Here is a 15,065-nt window from a genome sequence, read left to right on the forward strand (position 1 = left end):
GATATATTTCTGCTGAAAAGCACAGTGCTGACTGTATGAACCTAACTATCCTTATACCCACTGCAACCTTCTTAATGCCCCCAATATGAAGTTTTAGAAAGCACTCTCTACCATGGCAACATGGGTATCTCACTACTAATGAGGCTGTTTCTTTTAGTAGTGGTGAAAAAACAGCCAGCTTGAACTATTGTCTCATGAGAAGTTTGCTTTTTTTTTATTATCTTCCATCAGATGAAAGAATATTTGCCTACATATTGCCAATATTCATCCAGATACATTTCTGGAAAAAAAAATCTCTTCAATTTCTTGAGCACCCTTTTCCTCTTTTGAACTAGAATCCAAGCGGTGGAGGCCCATCGCCTTACAGCTTCTTAAATTGCACACATAATTATTCTTTGATTTTACTTTCCCTAGGGCTGCATTCTCAAGTAATTTAATTTTCCTTTTGTTAAATGTGATTGGCATCAGTCTGCACGATGAGTTGGTGTCTAACACGACAATTTTGAAATAATGTTTTTCTTTTATGTCTCATGATTACTGTAGGGTGTAACTTGATCTTGGTATACGCCAGAATGTCAAGTGGCCGCAGCTCAATTCTTCCTGCTAAGAGTCAGAGAGCCGGCATGCATTACTAATCTATTATACTGCATATTAAACAAATCCAAAATTTGTCCAATTTCTTCCATAAAAGCCAAAGTACTTTTGTAATCACAATATAATATTTGTCCACTCCCTTTACTGTAATTTAATATATCTCGGATGGCCAAGTAGTTGTATGTGGATGGGAAGAATCACTCCTTTCCCCTGTGGAAGGAGGCTATATACTCGTGAATTGGAATGAGTCTGGTTGGAGATCTCACCTTAGATTTGATGCTGGCACCATTATTTACTACTAATTATGCTTGAAGCTTCATATTTTCCTCATCTGTTTAAAAAAAAAAAAAAAGGAAAAAGCTAATAACACGTCAGCCAGCTGAATATGCCAGTCTGTAACCTCTGCCTTAGACTGTTTTTTCTTTTTCTTTTTTCCCTGACTATCCCAGTTCAGGACAGAAAAGCAATTGCCTCTTGGCTATAAAGGCAGTAGCTCTTCGGGTTCATCTATATCCAGGCCAGACTCTGGTATTTTGAGTTCTAGGATTAACCAAATCCTTGGGCTCTGCTCATTCTGGAAGCAAAGGCTCTTATAGGCTTGTTATAAGGAATCCAATGGGTAATACCTATAAATGTTAGTCTTTACTTATTTCATTTAAGGTGCTTTCAGTTGCAGAAAATTTGACTGTCAAGGGCTTAAATTATAAGGATGTTTGTTGTTTACCTCAGAATTCTGGTGATACATAATTGTAGTTTTGACTCAACAGTTTCATCAGAGTCCCCGGTTCTTCTCCATCAAATTCACTCTGCCATTCTTAGAATGTTGGCTCGTAGTTGCAAAGAGGACATGCTGACTTGTTGCCTCATGGCTGCCTCCACTCTGAGCATCATGTTCTCACCCAACCATGTTCAAAGACAGGAAACGAAGGAAGTGGAATGGAACAGAGACTCTCTTCTTTTTTTTCTTTTTTTTTTTTGTCTTTCTGCCTTTTCCAGGGCCACACCCACAGCATATGGAGGTTCCCAGGCTAGGGGTCTAATTGGAGCGGTAGCCTTAGGCCTATACCAGAGCCACAGCAACGTGGGATCCAAGCCTCGTCTGCGACTTATAACACAGCTCACGGCAACACCAGACCCTTAACCCACTGAGCAAGGCCAGGGATCAAACCCACAACCTCATGGTTCCTAGTTGGATTTGTTAACCACTGAGCCACAATGGGAACTCCTCTTCTTTTTTTTTTTTTTTTTTTTTTTTTGAGAGAAGAAATTTCCAGAGGGATTCCCTCTCCCTGTAGACTTTCCTTTAGGTCTCCAAAGCCAGAACTAGTGATACTCCTAGCCTCAAGGGAGACTAAGAAGAGTATATGAGTATACTTTTTTCAGCCTCTATGTTGAGGGGCAGATCAGGGAGAATGGGTGGGAATGCTTGCTGTGTCTTCTACAGAGGGGTCCATTATGCCCTCAGGAATATTCTCCCCTTCATCTCCATCTCATCTGAGTGAATTAACCCTTCTTTGTTATACAGTAGTCTCATCTTAATGTGTACAAGTTAAATGAGTAGTTTACTTGTTGCACATTAACTATGATAGTAAACACAACTGTAATCAAGCTTTCCTATAAAACTATAAATTCTTCTTCTTCTTCTTCTTCTTTTTTTTTTTTTTTTAGGGCTGTGCCTGCGGCATATAGAAGTTCCCAGGCTAGGGGCTGAATCCGAGCTACAGCTACTGGCCTACCCCACAGCTCATGGCAATGCCAGATCCTTAACCCGCTGAGCAAGGCCAGGGATCAAACCCACATCCTTATGGTTCCTAGTTGGGTTCGTTAACCACCGAGCCATGAAAGGAACTCCCCCAAACCATAAATTCTTGCTTTTATATCCATTTTCTCAAATAATCCCCATAATAACGCTGTGAGGTTCAAAGGAGTCTGTCTTTACATATGGGAAATAGGGAGATTAAAATTATGATCATATAGCTTACGAGTGGTAGACTGTGAACCTTGATTCCTTGACCTAGACTTCTTTACATTATCTTTCATGTTGTCTGTAAATACTATCCTGAAGTAAGAAAACTAGAGAAAAAGGTTTTCTCCCATTTTCCCATAGAAGGATAAACTTTTAGTACCTTTTCTAATGCTAAGAAATTAATGAAGCTCTACATCGAGTTAAAATTCCACTGTTCCTTTTTGGGAAACACTAGTACTTCATAAAACATAAAAAGAGACTTTCCTTTGATCCAACAATCTTAGGATGTAAATTTTTCATAGGGATATAAAAATAGAAAGGCAAAAGGCTTTCTGTCCAATTTGTATTAACATAGTTAATACTAACAAACTGTGGAAATAATCTAAGTGGTTATGAGTAGGGAATACAGAAAATTATGATATATATACAAGATAAATATGCATCTGTTAAATTATTGTAAAGTAATGCCATTTATGAAAATTGATACAATCACTGATTTAAAATTCCCAAATAGAAAGGGAACCCAATAGCACATTACAAAAGGAATACATTATGATCAGGTGAGGTTTATTCTGGGGATGTAAGGATAATTCAGTTTTAGAGAATCTATAAACATCTATGAAAGGTAAATGATAAAATTCAATACAAATTCCTGAGACAAAGCATTCGATAAGAACTGATTGTTGCTTCCTTAATATGATGAAATCCCTATAGTTCTTAATCTGCTTGATATTGAAACCACAGTCCCTTTCCTATTAAACTCGAAGGCAAAGATGTCCATTATCTCCATTTTATTTAATACCATGTTGGATTTATTGAACAATATAATTGAAACATAAAATATTTAGAGACATGAGAATTAGAAGAAATAAAAGCTATCTCTGCCAATGACCTGGATGCACTATGCCTGGAAAACACAAAAGGCCTAATAAATAAAACTAATTCATATAGGAAGAGACCTCAGTAAGGTAGCTGTATATAAGAAGTGGGATAGATGGGGAATTTAGGATCAGTAGATGCAAACTATTCCATTTAGAATGGATAAGCAGTAAGGGCCTATTATATAGTACAAGGAACTATGTCCAGTCTCTTGGGATAGACCATGATGGAAGATAACTTGAGAAAAAGAGCGTATATATATATATATATATGTATGACTGAATCACTATGCTGCACAGTAGAAGCTGACTTAACAATGTAATGTAATGTAAATCAATTATACCCTAATAAAAATAAATTTTAAAAATTAACATGAAAAATCAATAGCCTTAATATATACAAACAATCTGCTAGAAATAACAATGGAAGGTCTCATTTAAAACAGCAATAGCAAAAACAACAAAAGATAAACTACTTAGGAGTAAATTCAAAGGAAATGTGCAAAATCTGTATAGGAAAAATTTCAAACACTCCGGAAATATACAAAAAACCAAAATGAGATTAAAAAAAATAAAGACTTCTTTTTTTGTTGGGGGAAGTAGGATGACAACATCATACAGACAGTAAATCCTTTGTGTATTAGTATTTAAATTTAACTCAGTCCCCTCCAAATGCCAAAAAGTGATTTTGTTGGAGCTAAATAAGTTAACTCTAAATTTCGTATGGAAAAATTTAAAAACCCAAATACAAAGGAGTTCTCTCTGTGGCACTATGGATTGAGAGTTGGACTTCAGGGGCCTGGGGCACTGAGGCGGCATCATTCCATCCCTGGCCTAGTGCAGTGGGTTAAGAGATCCAGCACTGCCACAGTTGCTTTTTGTTTTAATTAAAAAAGTTTATAGAAAATTGAGGAGTTCCCGTCGTAGCGCAGTGGTTAACAAATCCGACTAGGAACCATGAGGTTGCGGGTTCGGTCCCTGGCCTCGCTCGGTGGGTTAAGGATCCAGCGTTGCCGTGAGCTGTGGTATAGGTCGCAAACACGGCTCGGATCCCGCGTTGCTGTGGCTCTGGCGTAGGCCGGTGGCTACAGCTCCGATTTGACCCCTAGCCTGGGAACCTCCATATGCTGCAGGAGCGGCCCAAGAAATAGCAACAACAACAACAACAACAATAACAACAACAAAAGACAAAAAAAAAAAAAAAGAAAAAGAAAATTGAGGAAATCATATGGTCCTTAAACACATCAAAAGATATTTAACTGACTATAATGAGTGAAGGCAAATTAAAACTGCCCTATTCCTTGTAGAAGGGAAGTGATGGACGGGTGGGGAGGGGACTTCTGGGGTCTCATAACTTGATCTGGGTGGGAGCTCCGAAATTTTACCCCTGAGAAATTGTAACATTTCTCAGGTTCTTCACTATTATTATTATTATTTTTATACCTGTGGCATATGAAGTTCCCAGGCTAGGGGTAGGATCAGAGCTATAGCTGCCAGCCACAGCCACATCATTACCAGATCTGAGCTGTGTCTGTGACCTACACCACAGCTCATGGAAATGCCATATCCTTAACCCACTGAGCGGGGCCAGGGATTGAACCTGCATCCTCATGGTTACTAGTCGGGTTCATTACCAATGAGCCACAATGAAACTCCTCAAGCTGTACACTTTAGATCTTTGCAGTCTATTGTATCTTCATTATGCTTACCAAAAAAGGAAAATGTTCTAAGGAAAAAAATGCCTGACAGATAATGCATCTTATCAGACTGGCACAAATCCAAGTTTGACAACATTCTCTGTTGGCAAGACTACAAAGAAAACAGGTGCTCTCATATATTGCTGATAGGAGGGCAAAATTGCACAACTCTATGAAAAGTCTGCTAATATTTAACAAAATACCTTTTGCTCTAGTAGTTTCATATCAGTAATTTACCCTAAATATATATCTCCAAAACATCACAAGTTATCACTGTGGTGTTTTGGGCGATGTAATAAGAATGGAAACAACCCAGTGTTCATCAGTAAGAGACTAACTTAATAACCAATGATAACTTACACACAATAAACTATTACATGACCATGAAAAGAATAATGACAACCTCTATGCATTCATAGAGAGTGGAAAAAGCAAGGTGTATATAGTATATACCTTTTCCGTAAAGAAGAGAGAGAAATAAGAGTCCATACATGTGTTTGCTTATATTTTGTCAAAAGAAATGAAAGAAAATAACATGGAAGTCAATGAAAGTGCTGTCTTTTGAGAGAATGAGGGATGAGGCAGGGACTGGGATGGGAGTATGACTTCTCTGAATACAATTTAATATATTTTTATATTCTGAAACATGACTTTTTTTACATATTTAAATAATAAAATTAAATCAAAGAGGAAAAGTGTGAAGTCCCTGGATTGAGAACAAACAAATGAACCTAATGATATATCAATCTGGAAACACAGTCACTCAGGGAATAGACTTAATCCAAGTTAATTTTTAATGGAGTATTGAGTTGTATTCTAAGGACAAAAAGAACTGCAAACAAATCTTAAACTTCACTAGGCAGTTCTATCTTTTGATAACAGTTTTGAAATGATTGTTTCAATGATATTGTTAAGATAAAGCAAATAATAAATTTGCTAATGTTTTTTAGGAAGGATGACTTTTTTTTTTTTTTTTTGGCCATGCCTGCGGGATGTGGAAGTTTCCAAGCCAGTGACTGAAACTGCACCACAGCTGTAATCAGAGCCACAGCAGAGACAATGCTGGATCCACTGGGAATTCTGCAGGCATGATTTTTCTTTTAGGAGAAAATACGTACAAACCCAAAACCAAAAACAATAGGGGAGAACATATAATGTTAAATTTAGATTGGAAATATCAGTATGAATTCATGATTTTTTTAAAATATAAGAAGCTCTGACCACTGAGAGGTTCTCAGAGCAATGCCATACCAATGACAATGAGCACATCTAGGGCCCTTATGTTGGTTTCTAAGCTGTTTCTCAGGAAGTTCCAGGGTTCCTTAGAGAAATGGCTGATTTCAGATTTGGTTCAAGGAAAGTTCAAGATGAACCTGTGACATTTGTGTCATGGAAAGCCAGGAATCACTCAAAGACTCATGGAGTTGTCAAAAGTCACAAACACCATGTGGAAGAAGCTCCTACTGACTGAACTTGGTATAATTTCAGCATCAAATGGAATAATGACTGTAATTGTATGTCATGTTGAATAAATAAAAACCCAAGAATGCAGAGTGATACTAGGTAGATAGATATATAGATGCCATTTGCTATACCATTGGTAGCATTATGCCAGCCTCCAGTGAAATAAATGATTCAGGGAATGGTTATATTTAAAATGATTAGGTGACAGTTATGGGATAACAGGCTATTCTCAGCAACACAAAGGATTACCCACCAATTACTTGGCAATTGCAAAATGAAATGACTTTGATGGAGACATCTGGAGTAACCACATGACTTGGTGATCAAAGTTGGTAGCATTTGTAGTGGAACGGGACATTGCCTGTCTTCTGATGTGATGGGACATGAAGCACAGAGCCTTGTTTTAAAGAGATATTTAGAAAATAGAGCAAATATGGCAAAATGTAACAATGGTTGAAACTAGGTGGTAGATATAAAAAGTGATCCTTCAAAAAATAAAAAAATATTTCATAGTAAATTAGGGGAAAAGGATTCCATAGATATGTATTTTGGGGAAATACTTGAAAAAAATACCAAGGACAAATTTTTGAATTTAAAATACAGGTTAGAAAATAAATAATCATTTATTTTTGTAAGATGTGTATAGTACACTGAAAAATTAACATATTTGCACACCTATGTTTGTATCAGCACTATTCAAACTAGCCAAAAGTTGGGAACAACCCACGTGCCCGTCCATGATGAATGGATAAACAAAACGTGATATATACATTCAATGGAATATTAGTTAGCCTTTTAAAGGAAGGAGATTCTGACACATGCTACACTACTGATGAATCTTGAGGACATGAGGCTAAGTGAAATAGCTTAGTCACAGAAAGATAAATACTGTATGATTTGACTTGTGTGAGGTACCTAGAGTAATCAAGTTTGTAGAGACAGAAAGTAGAGTGGTGGTTACCAGGAGCCAGGGGAGGGAGAAATACAAAGTTGTTTAGTGGATATAGAGTTTCAGTTTTGCAAGATGAAAAGAGTTGTGGAGATTGGTTGCACAACAATGTGAATGTACTTAACTGAACTGTATACTTAAAAATGGTTAAGATGGTAGATTTTATGTGTATTTTACCACAATTAAAAACAAAAACTAAAAAATCAATAGATACACATGCACAGAGTTGTTATTTTTCTAAACTGGCGTTTCAAGTTTTAGGAAAATGGATTTTCAGGAAACAATAGAAGTTTCCATGCAGCCTAAGAATTTTGTCAAAAGCCACAAAAATCCTTTGTTCATGAGATGAGAGGCAAAATGGCCCACCAGGCATCTCTTCTGCATTTGGGTTGCCATGAAAAGCTTGGCCTGCTGACCCTTTGGCCAGGCCGGGAGAGCCTGAGACAATGCATCAGGGCCCTCCCGGGAACAGTGCTTTGTTTGGTGTCTGGCCAGTGGGGAGGCAAAGTTGTTGACCGGGGGCTGGCTGGCCTGCATCATCCTTCACACCCATTCCAGCCCCTCACCTTGCCTGACTGCACCCCAGGGGTGCGGTTTGTGACTCCTGTCCTCACAACTTCCTCCACTTCAGACCCAGGCTTTGATCTCGCCTCCCAGGATCCAGTTTCTGTTGAAGTCCATTAGCCCTTTTGGTCTATGGGTTATTAGCCGCCCGGCATCCCAGGCAGATGACTCATTTCAACCCTGGCTGATCTCTGCGTTTTGACCTTCTGGCTCTGTTGGGCTCCAGGCCCTTTATCCTAGCAGTGATGGAGAATGTACATCTTGATTATGAATATGTCATATAAACATACAGGCCATGGAAATCTTCTTTTCCAAAACTTCAAATGGAGCGGTACTAGCATTTGTATCCACACGGGATTTTGAAAAAATGATTTATACAGTCCTATTTTGTTTCCCATTAAATTAATATTTTCTGTTTTGCTTAAGGCACTGTCAACATGACCTTAATACCATGTGCCCTCTTTTTTTTTCAAATTAAATATTTTGCAAACTTAGAAAAGTACAGAGAACACCATAACAAACACCTGTGTTCAGACCACCCAGAATTAACCTATGTTAACATTTTGTGGAGATGGCTTCAAGTCTAGAATTCTCATTTTGAAATTAAATTTTACCTCTGTATATGGACAGAGCTGGCCTTAGGAAAGCAGTGACTTTGGCAGAGTTTCTTTTCTGCTTTCCCCTTCCCTTCGCCAGCAGGTAACTGACCCAGAGTCAGTGGCACCTGGTTCTGCCATGGGCCATGCGGTGCCTCTCCCAGGACAACTGTGCTGGCAGCTGTTCCCCAGGGCTCTGGATGGAACAGTACAGTCCTCAATTGTATTAGAACCAAGGCCTGGTTATGAGTCACAGAAAAAGTTCCAAGCAGAGAAAGGAAAGTTTATTAGAACAAAGGAAACATCATAATTCTGCAGGTGGATATGTGGGCACTGGGCCTCAGAGAGGAAATGCATCCAGGAAATGGACAGCTGTTGGGATCCCAGCTGGCTGCTGCTTCTCTCTGCTTTGTTCCTCACTCTTATTCAGCTCACATATTGAAAATTAGCCTCTTATGGCTTCTGTGTTTATACACAACATGACCAGCCCTGGGAAGTGTCTGACTAGCAGACATTCGGTGGCAATTCCACATGTCCAAGCTAGAGAATCTGATTCTCCCATCCTGGGCCAGATGTCCCCCTCTGGTCCAGAAAGCTCTGTAGAGGGTAGCCAGGTCATGTACGCAAACATGGCTGCCAGGCTCCCACTTCTGTGATCCTGTGGATTGAGGGGCTGAGTTTCAAGAAGGAAACACCCCCCTTTTGGACATGGCTTGTGCATCTTCCAGGGGACAGTCGCTGCAGTTTGAAAAGCACACAGCTGGAGTATCAGCCAAAGTTTGGAATGACTCTGGAAGCTAAAGACCTTGAACTTGGAAAAGCACAAGAGGATGACACTTATGGTGAGGAGGAGGGTAATGCAGACAACCACTCCTGAGGGCGTACAGTATCGGTGTGTCATGGGGCATCGCTCTCAATGAAAGGATCTTGGAGCAGGATTTGTGTATGGACAAGGAATCCCATGTAACGACTGGACTGTGCTCAAAAGTCAATGCTCGTGTTTCTGCACTCCTTCCATAAATGTTTAGACTCTGACATGCCAGGGACTTAACCAGGGGTGCAGAAACAGTGAGAGTCCAGCCCCAAACTCCTCCAAAGGGCTTACAGTTTGATATGAGCCCTGCGTGTGTATCACAGGAGGCTGGCTCCATTTTGTAGCAGGATCATGTAACATGAACACTTCCTGTTCTTTCTCCATTCACTCTCGCTTCTCAAAGTCTGTGCTGGGGTTTTACCCCTGAAAGCCATTTCAAACATTTTATGGAATAAGCTGGGTTGATATATTATAAATCAGGTCATGTTTATGTTTTTATACTAGCTCATAGAAAATGGAAGCATGATATGAAGAGTGGTACTATTTTGACCATATAGACAGTTATCATTTATAACTGAATATGAGTTATTAGAAATATTTGAATATTAGAAATATTCAAATATTTCTTCTATTCTAAAGTACAGAAGTTTAATCCTTGACTTGGGATGGAGAACAGGTATCCTCTGTGGGAGCTGAGGAATGCAGTAAGACCCACATCCCACTGACAATCTGTTGGCTATTGTTATTTGCTCATGAAAAGCCCTTTCTCTGGGCTCTTCTGCTTTCAGGTGGTGCAGATTTCACTTTTGAAGCCAGGGCTGCAACCTCACTTCACTTGACCAACAGCAGTGCCCTGAGTTTTGGATTGACAGTCGAATGCATGAAAACTCAACACCAAGATGGTTTAGCTTTAGGAAAGAGAGGCCTGGTGACCACACAGCATGCAAGGTCATGACGGGTGTTCTCACAGATTGTGGAGTGACTCCGACTTGCTCCATACATGGCATGTGCATGAGGGGATGAGGCTGAGAACACCTGAAAAACTTGATTCAGGGAAGCCATTTGAGTGGGGTCCCCTCTGGTTTTGTCCTCACCTGTCTCAGCCCATTCTCAGCACAGCTGCACTTCACCAAAGCCCATTCCTAGGATGACAATAGAGACAGTGGGGTATAGGTGGCTAGTGTATCCCCAGTGGGCTCTTGTCCTGCATTCAGCATATGCCTGTAATCCCTTGACTCAGTGCTGCAGGGGGAACTCAACCAAGCCAAGGGTCAAATCATCCTGTGTTCCCGAGGCTGAAAGGCAGGTCACAAACCAGGGGCTAACCCAGGGCCCAACCCAGGGCCCCATCTTCTTCATGTTTGTATCCTAAGTACAGGGTCTGTCATATAATGGGTACTTTATAAGTAATTGTCTCATGAATATTCAGTTTTGACCTCTGAACTTCAATTATTTTATATTTAGGTTGTTCATGTGCCTAGGGTTTATAAATAAGTAAATGATTGCTTAGCAAGCAGAACTATTTTTTTCTATTGTCTTGATTTTAAGAGTAATTTATATCAAAGGCCTTTGGCTTTTATGCAGATAAAAAGCACAGTGATTGTAACATAAAGTCCTGAACTGTTCTCTTTTAATCTGTCTTTCAGATTATTTGAATATATTTTGCTCTATAATGATGGAGTGATGTTTCAGATTGAACAGGCCACCAAGCAGTGCTCCAAGATCACCCTGACGGACCCCTGGGACCCTCTAGACATTCCTCAGAATTCCACCTTTGAGGACCAGTACTCCATAGGGGGACCCCAGGAGCAGATCACTGTCCAGGAGTGGTCGGACAGAAAGTCAGCCAGATCATGTAAGAGTTCAACAAAGTATTCCAGTGTTGTGTCTCAGGAAGCATGGGAGGAAATAATGTTTAAGTCCATTAAGGAAGGCAGATGTTAAGGAAACTTATAATCATAATCAAATTGTTGAATTCCGTTTTGAAGTCCCCATGTGTACCCCGCTGGCTGCGTAGCACCAGTATCTAAGTGTCGCCTTCGAAACATCTTGGTCTTCTAGGGCCACCTGTAACTTTCTGCCACTTTGACTGTTATGGGATTAGCCTTTGCTCTGATGTTTAACGATGTCTCCGAGTTTTGTGACATGGAAGGTAGTTGTCTGAACTGCATGTTAGAATTGGTACCTTCTTTTCCTTCCCCCACAGCACTAACTAAAGTTGTAGTGAGCAGATATACTTCCATTATGGTGTCTTTTTATATATAGATGTGAAGCTCTTCTCTGCAGCGCTGCCAACACACCTCCCCCAAGACTGTTTCAAAAATACAGGCCTCTATAATGTGGAAAACAATACGACAGGTCCCCCAACATTGAGCACAGAAATGGCGTATGACCCAGCAATTCCACTTCTTGGCACATAGCCCAAAGAATAGAAAGCAAGGAATCAAACCATTACGTGTACAGCCATGTTCAAAGCAGCATTATTCATAATAGCCAGAGCTGGAAACAGCTCAAGTGTCCATCGGCAGATAAATGGGCACACAAAAGATGTATATACATACAGCAGAATGTTATTGAACTTTAAAGGAAGAAGTTCGGAGAGGTTGAGGCATGGATGAACTTTGACACTATGCTCAGTGAAAATAATCCAGTTAGTGAAAAACAAATATTGTATGATTTCACTTATATGAGGTACCTAGAGCAGTCAAAATGATAGAGACAGAAAGCAGAATGGTGGTTGCCAGGGGCTAGGAGAAGGGAGGAATCGAGACTTAGCGTTTAATGTGCACAGAGTTTCAAATGGGGAAGATGGAAAATGGAGATGGACAGTGGTGATGCTTTCATAGCGACATGAACTTAGTGCCATGGGACTGTACTTAAAATGGTTAAAATGATGTACTTTATGTGTATTTTAGCACAATTAAAAATACATTCATTTGGCACGTCTTCTGCATTAAAAACTCCACTTGCCTGCCTCTTACAGATGAAACCTGGATCGGCATTTATACAGCCAAGGATTGTTATCCTGTCCAGGAAACCTTCACCAAAAATTACAGTGTGATATTGTCCACACGTTTTTTTGACATACAGCTGGGCATTAAAGACCCCTCGGTGTTTATCCCGCCAAGCACATGCCAGACAGCCCAGCCAGAGAGGATGCGTGAGGACTGCTCCTGGTAAGCCTGTGAACATGGAAGGGGCAGCATCGGACATCAGAGGCCAGCGGCCCCAGCTCAAACCAGATTTGAGACTTGAGAGATGAGAGACTCTTAGAGTTGAATATCAGAAATCTATGAAGATAAACTTTGATGTGTGGGTTTTTTTTTGTTTTTTGTTTTGTATATATGGTTGTGACTACTTGGGCTAGGTTTACAAAAAGGGATAGGATGGAGAATGTGTGGTAATACATGAAGACATGGCTAACACAGGGACCTCAGATGTTTCTAAAGCCTGTCTGGGGGTAGCACTTTGTGTGTACCCGTTATAGAAAGAGCATGGCATACTCAGGGGTGGGGTGAGGGTCAGCAGGAGTGGTTTGCCTTGGTGGTAGAAAATGTGTTATTACTGACATTACTGAGAATTGCTGAATTGCTGACACGTGGAGATAAAAACAAAGCAGAATGACTTTGGTCAGTTTTTGTATTAGTTTTTAAGTTCTCTACAGACAATGACCCCCTTATTGCCTGCGCTGGGGGAAGGACTGATCCCACCGCTCCATCCCTCCAGCACCTCCTTTTCCCTACCCTCTGCTGCCTTGGCTGCTGACACAGTGGTCCCTTAAAAGTCCCTTCCGGCCTTAAGAGCTTTATGGCGTGACCCAATGGATGGAAACATGTTGGGAGGAAATGAAAGGCTATAATACAAAGTGATTATTCCTCTAAAGCTATATTTTAAAACAAGAGGTTTTGGAAAATCTTAATGTCTATATCTGGGTAAGCATGAGCCATGTATGCTTCCTTTTTTCTATGCAAAGTATCGATATATGTGCTGAATCATCACATATTTGTCAGTGACCCGGAGAGACAGGTAGCATTCTAAGAATAGCACTTACCTGGGAATCAGTAGACTATTGTTTCTGAAATCCAGAGCAAGAATTCCTTTGTACTAGAACTCTTTGATTTGCTAGACACTCCATGCTTCCCTTCACCTATGCATCCCTGGGGCATTGTTTGACAACCTCTTTGTGTATTCAACTTCCGATCATCCTCCCCAGGTCAGCTTATGCATGGCCTTCAAAGAGCTGCTCCCAAGCCTGGATTGGTTGCACCTTACAGCTTGAACATCGTATAATGACAATGCTTACTAGGCTGTGTCTAGATTTCCTGCCTCCTGGACTCTCTTGCTCACCAGCCTAGCTGTGAGCTCCGTGAGTACGGGTACCATGTTCTGTTTACTTTTATATGCCCAGCACCAAGTGCCTGCTACATGGTCAGTGCCCTAAACATTTGTAGAGTGGAGAATGCTAGCTTCTCTGGTCCTTACTTCCTCGTCTGTTAAATGGGATTGGGTTTGCTGATCTCTGCTAATCTCTAGGGACACCTCTAGTGATAAAATTCTAGATTCCTTCTGCTATTAATTTTTGTCTGGCCACCTATCTATCCATCATTTATCTCGAGGAGAAATGTATGACATCTATATTATGCTGAAAACAATCTGTATTACAGCTTTATACTGTTTCAATAAACAAATTTAATTGCACGTTTAAGTGTTCTTTGATATATTTTATCTTGGCTATATGGGAGTTAAAATGTTTCTCTAATGAAAAATAAAGTGCTTCATGAGATCTACACCAAATTCGATATCCCTTCTCAAAGCCTTCTCTTCCTCTTAAAAGTCCAGTGACCTGGGTCAGAAGCCTCAGTCATTCTTAACCCATATTTTCTCCTTCAGTGCTCATAGGCAATCAGTGTCGTGAGTCCCATTAGAACAATTGTTAAAGCTACTGCCTCCTACCCATCCCCTCAGCCTCTACCCAGGTCCAGGTTCTTAACATTGCTGGCCTTGGCAAGATCTTGATACCCTCTGTCTTTGTCTTTCTTCTAGAAGCCATCCTCCACTCATTCATAAGCCAGTCCTGAACCCCTCTTATCTCCAGTGCCCATGCTGGTTCCTGGAGTCACAGAGCAGAGTGAAGCCCAGCCAAGGCTGGCATCTGGAATGTATGGATGGGGGAGATTTTCACAACTGCTTTCAAGGTGGTCCAGCCCGATAAGGCCTTTGTGACAGTGTTTGCCCCACTTCCTCTCTCTCTATCCACAGGATGGCCCCAGTCCCTCTCAAACTGCACATCTCCTTAGCCCTGCATCTTTGCCTTTCCCACTCCAATCCACACCCCCACTCAAAAGAGAAAGGAAGGGAACTCCTCCTATTTTATTCAAGACATGTGAAGTGGGTGTCTTTCATTTTTCATTTGGTTTGATTTGGTAGTTAAACCCCTTCTCAGCTTAGCCAAATCTTCTTTCCAGAAGGATTTTGTGTCTGTCGGGACCACAATACACACTTGATGGTGCCCTACTCCTGTGGTTCTCCACTGTCCACAGGTA

General features: G+C 40.5%; 1 protein-coding gene across 1 annotated transcript in view; it reads left to right on the top strand.

The window, feature by feature from the left end:
• EPDR1 (ependymin related 1) overlaps positions 1-14,220 on the top strand; it is a 28,939-nt gene extending 14,719 nt beyond the window's left edge. The window contains 2 exon segments of the mRNA XM_047753288.1: positions 11,169-11,377; positions 12,506-14,220. Of these exon segments, the coding sequence (XP_047609244.1) occupies positions 11,169-11,377; positions 12,506-12,702 (406 nt within the window). The 3' untranslated portion in view covers positions 12,703-14,220.
• Positions 14,221-15,065: the final 845 nt, after the last annotated feature.

The sequence above is a fragment of the Phacochoerus africanus genome, chromosome 11 (genome assembly GCF_016906955.1).
Source record: "Phacochoerus africanus isolate WHEZ1 chromosome 11, ROS_Pafr_v1, whole genome shotgun sequence".
NCBI classification, from domain to species: domain Eukaryota; kingdom Metazoa; phylum Chordata; class Mammalia; order Artiodactyla; family Suidae; genus Phacochoerus; species Phacochoerus africanus.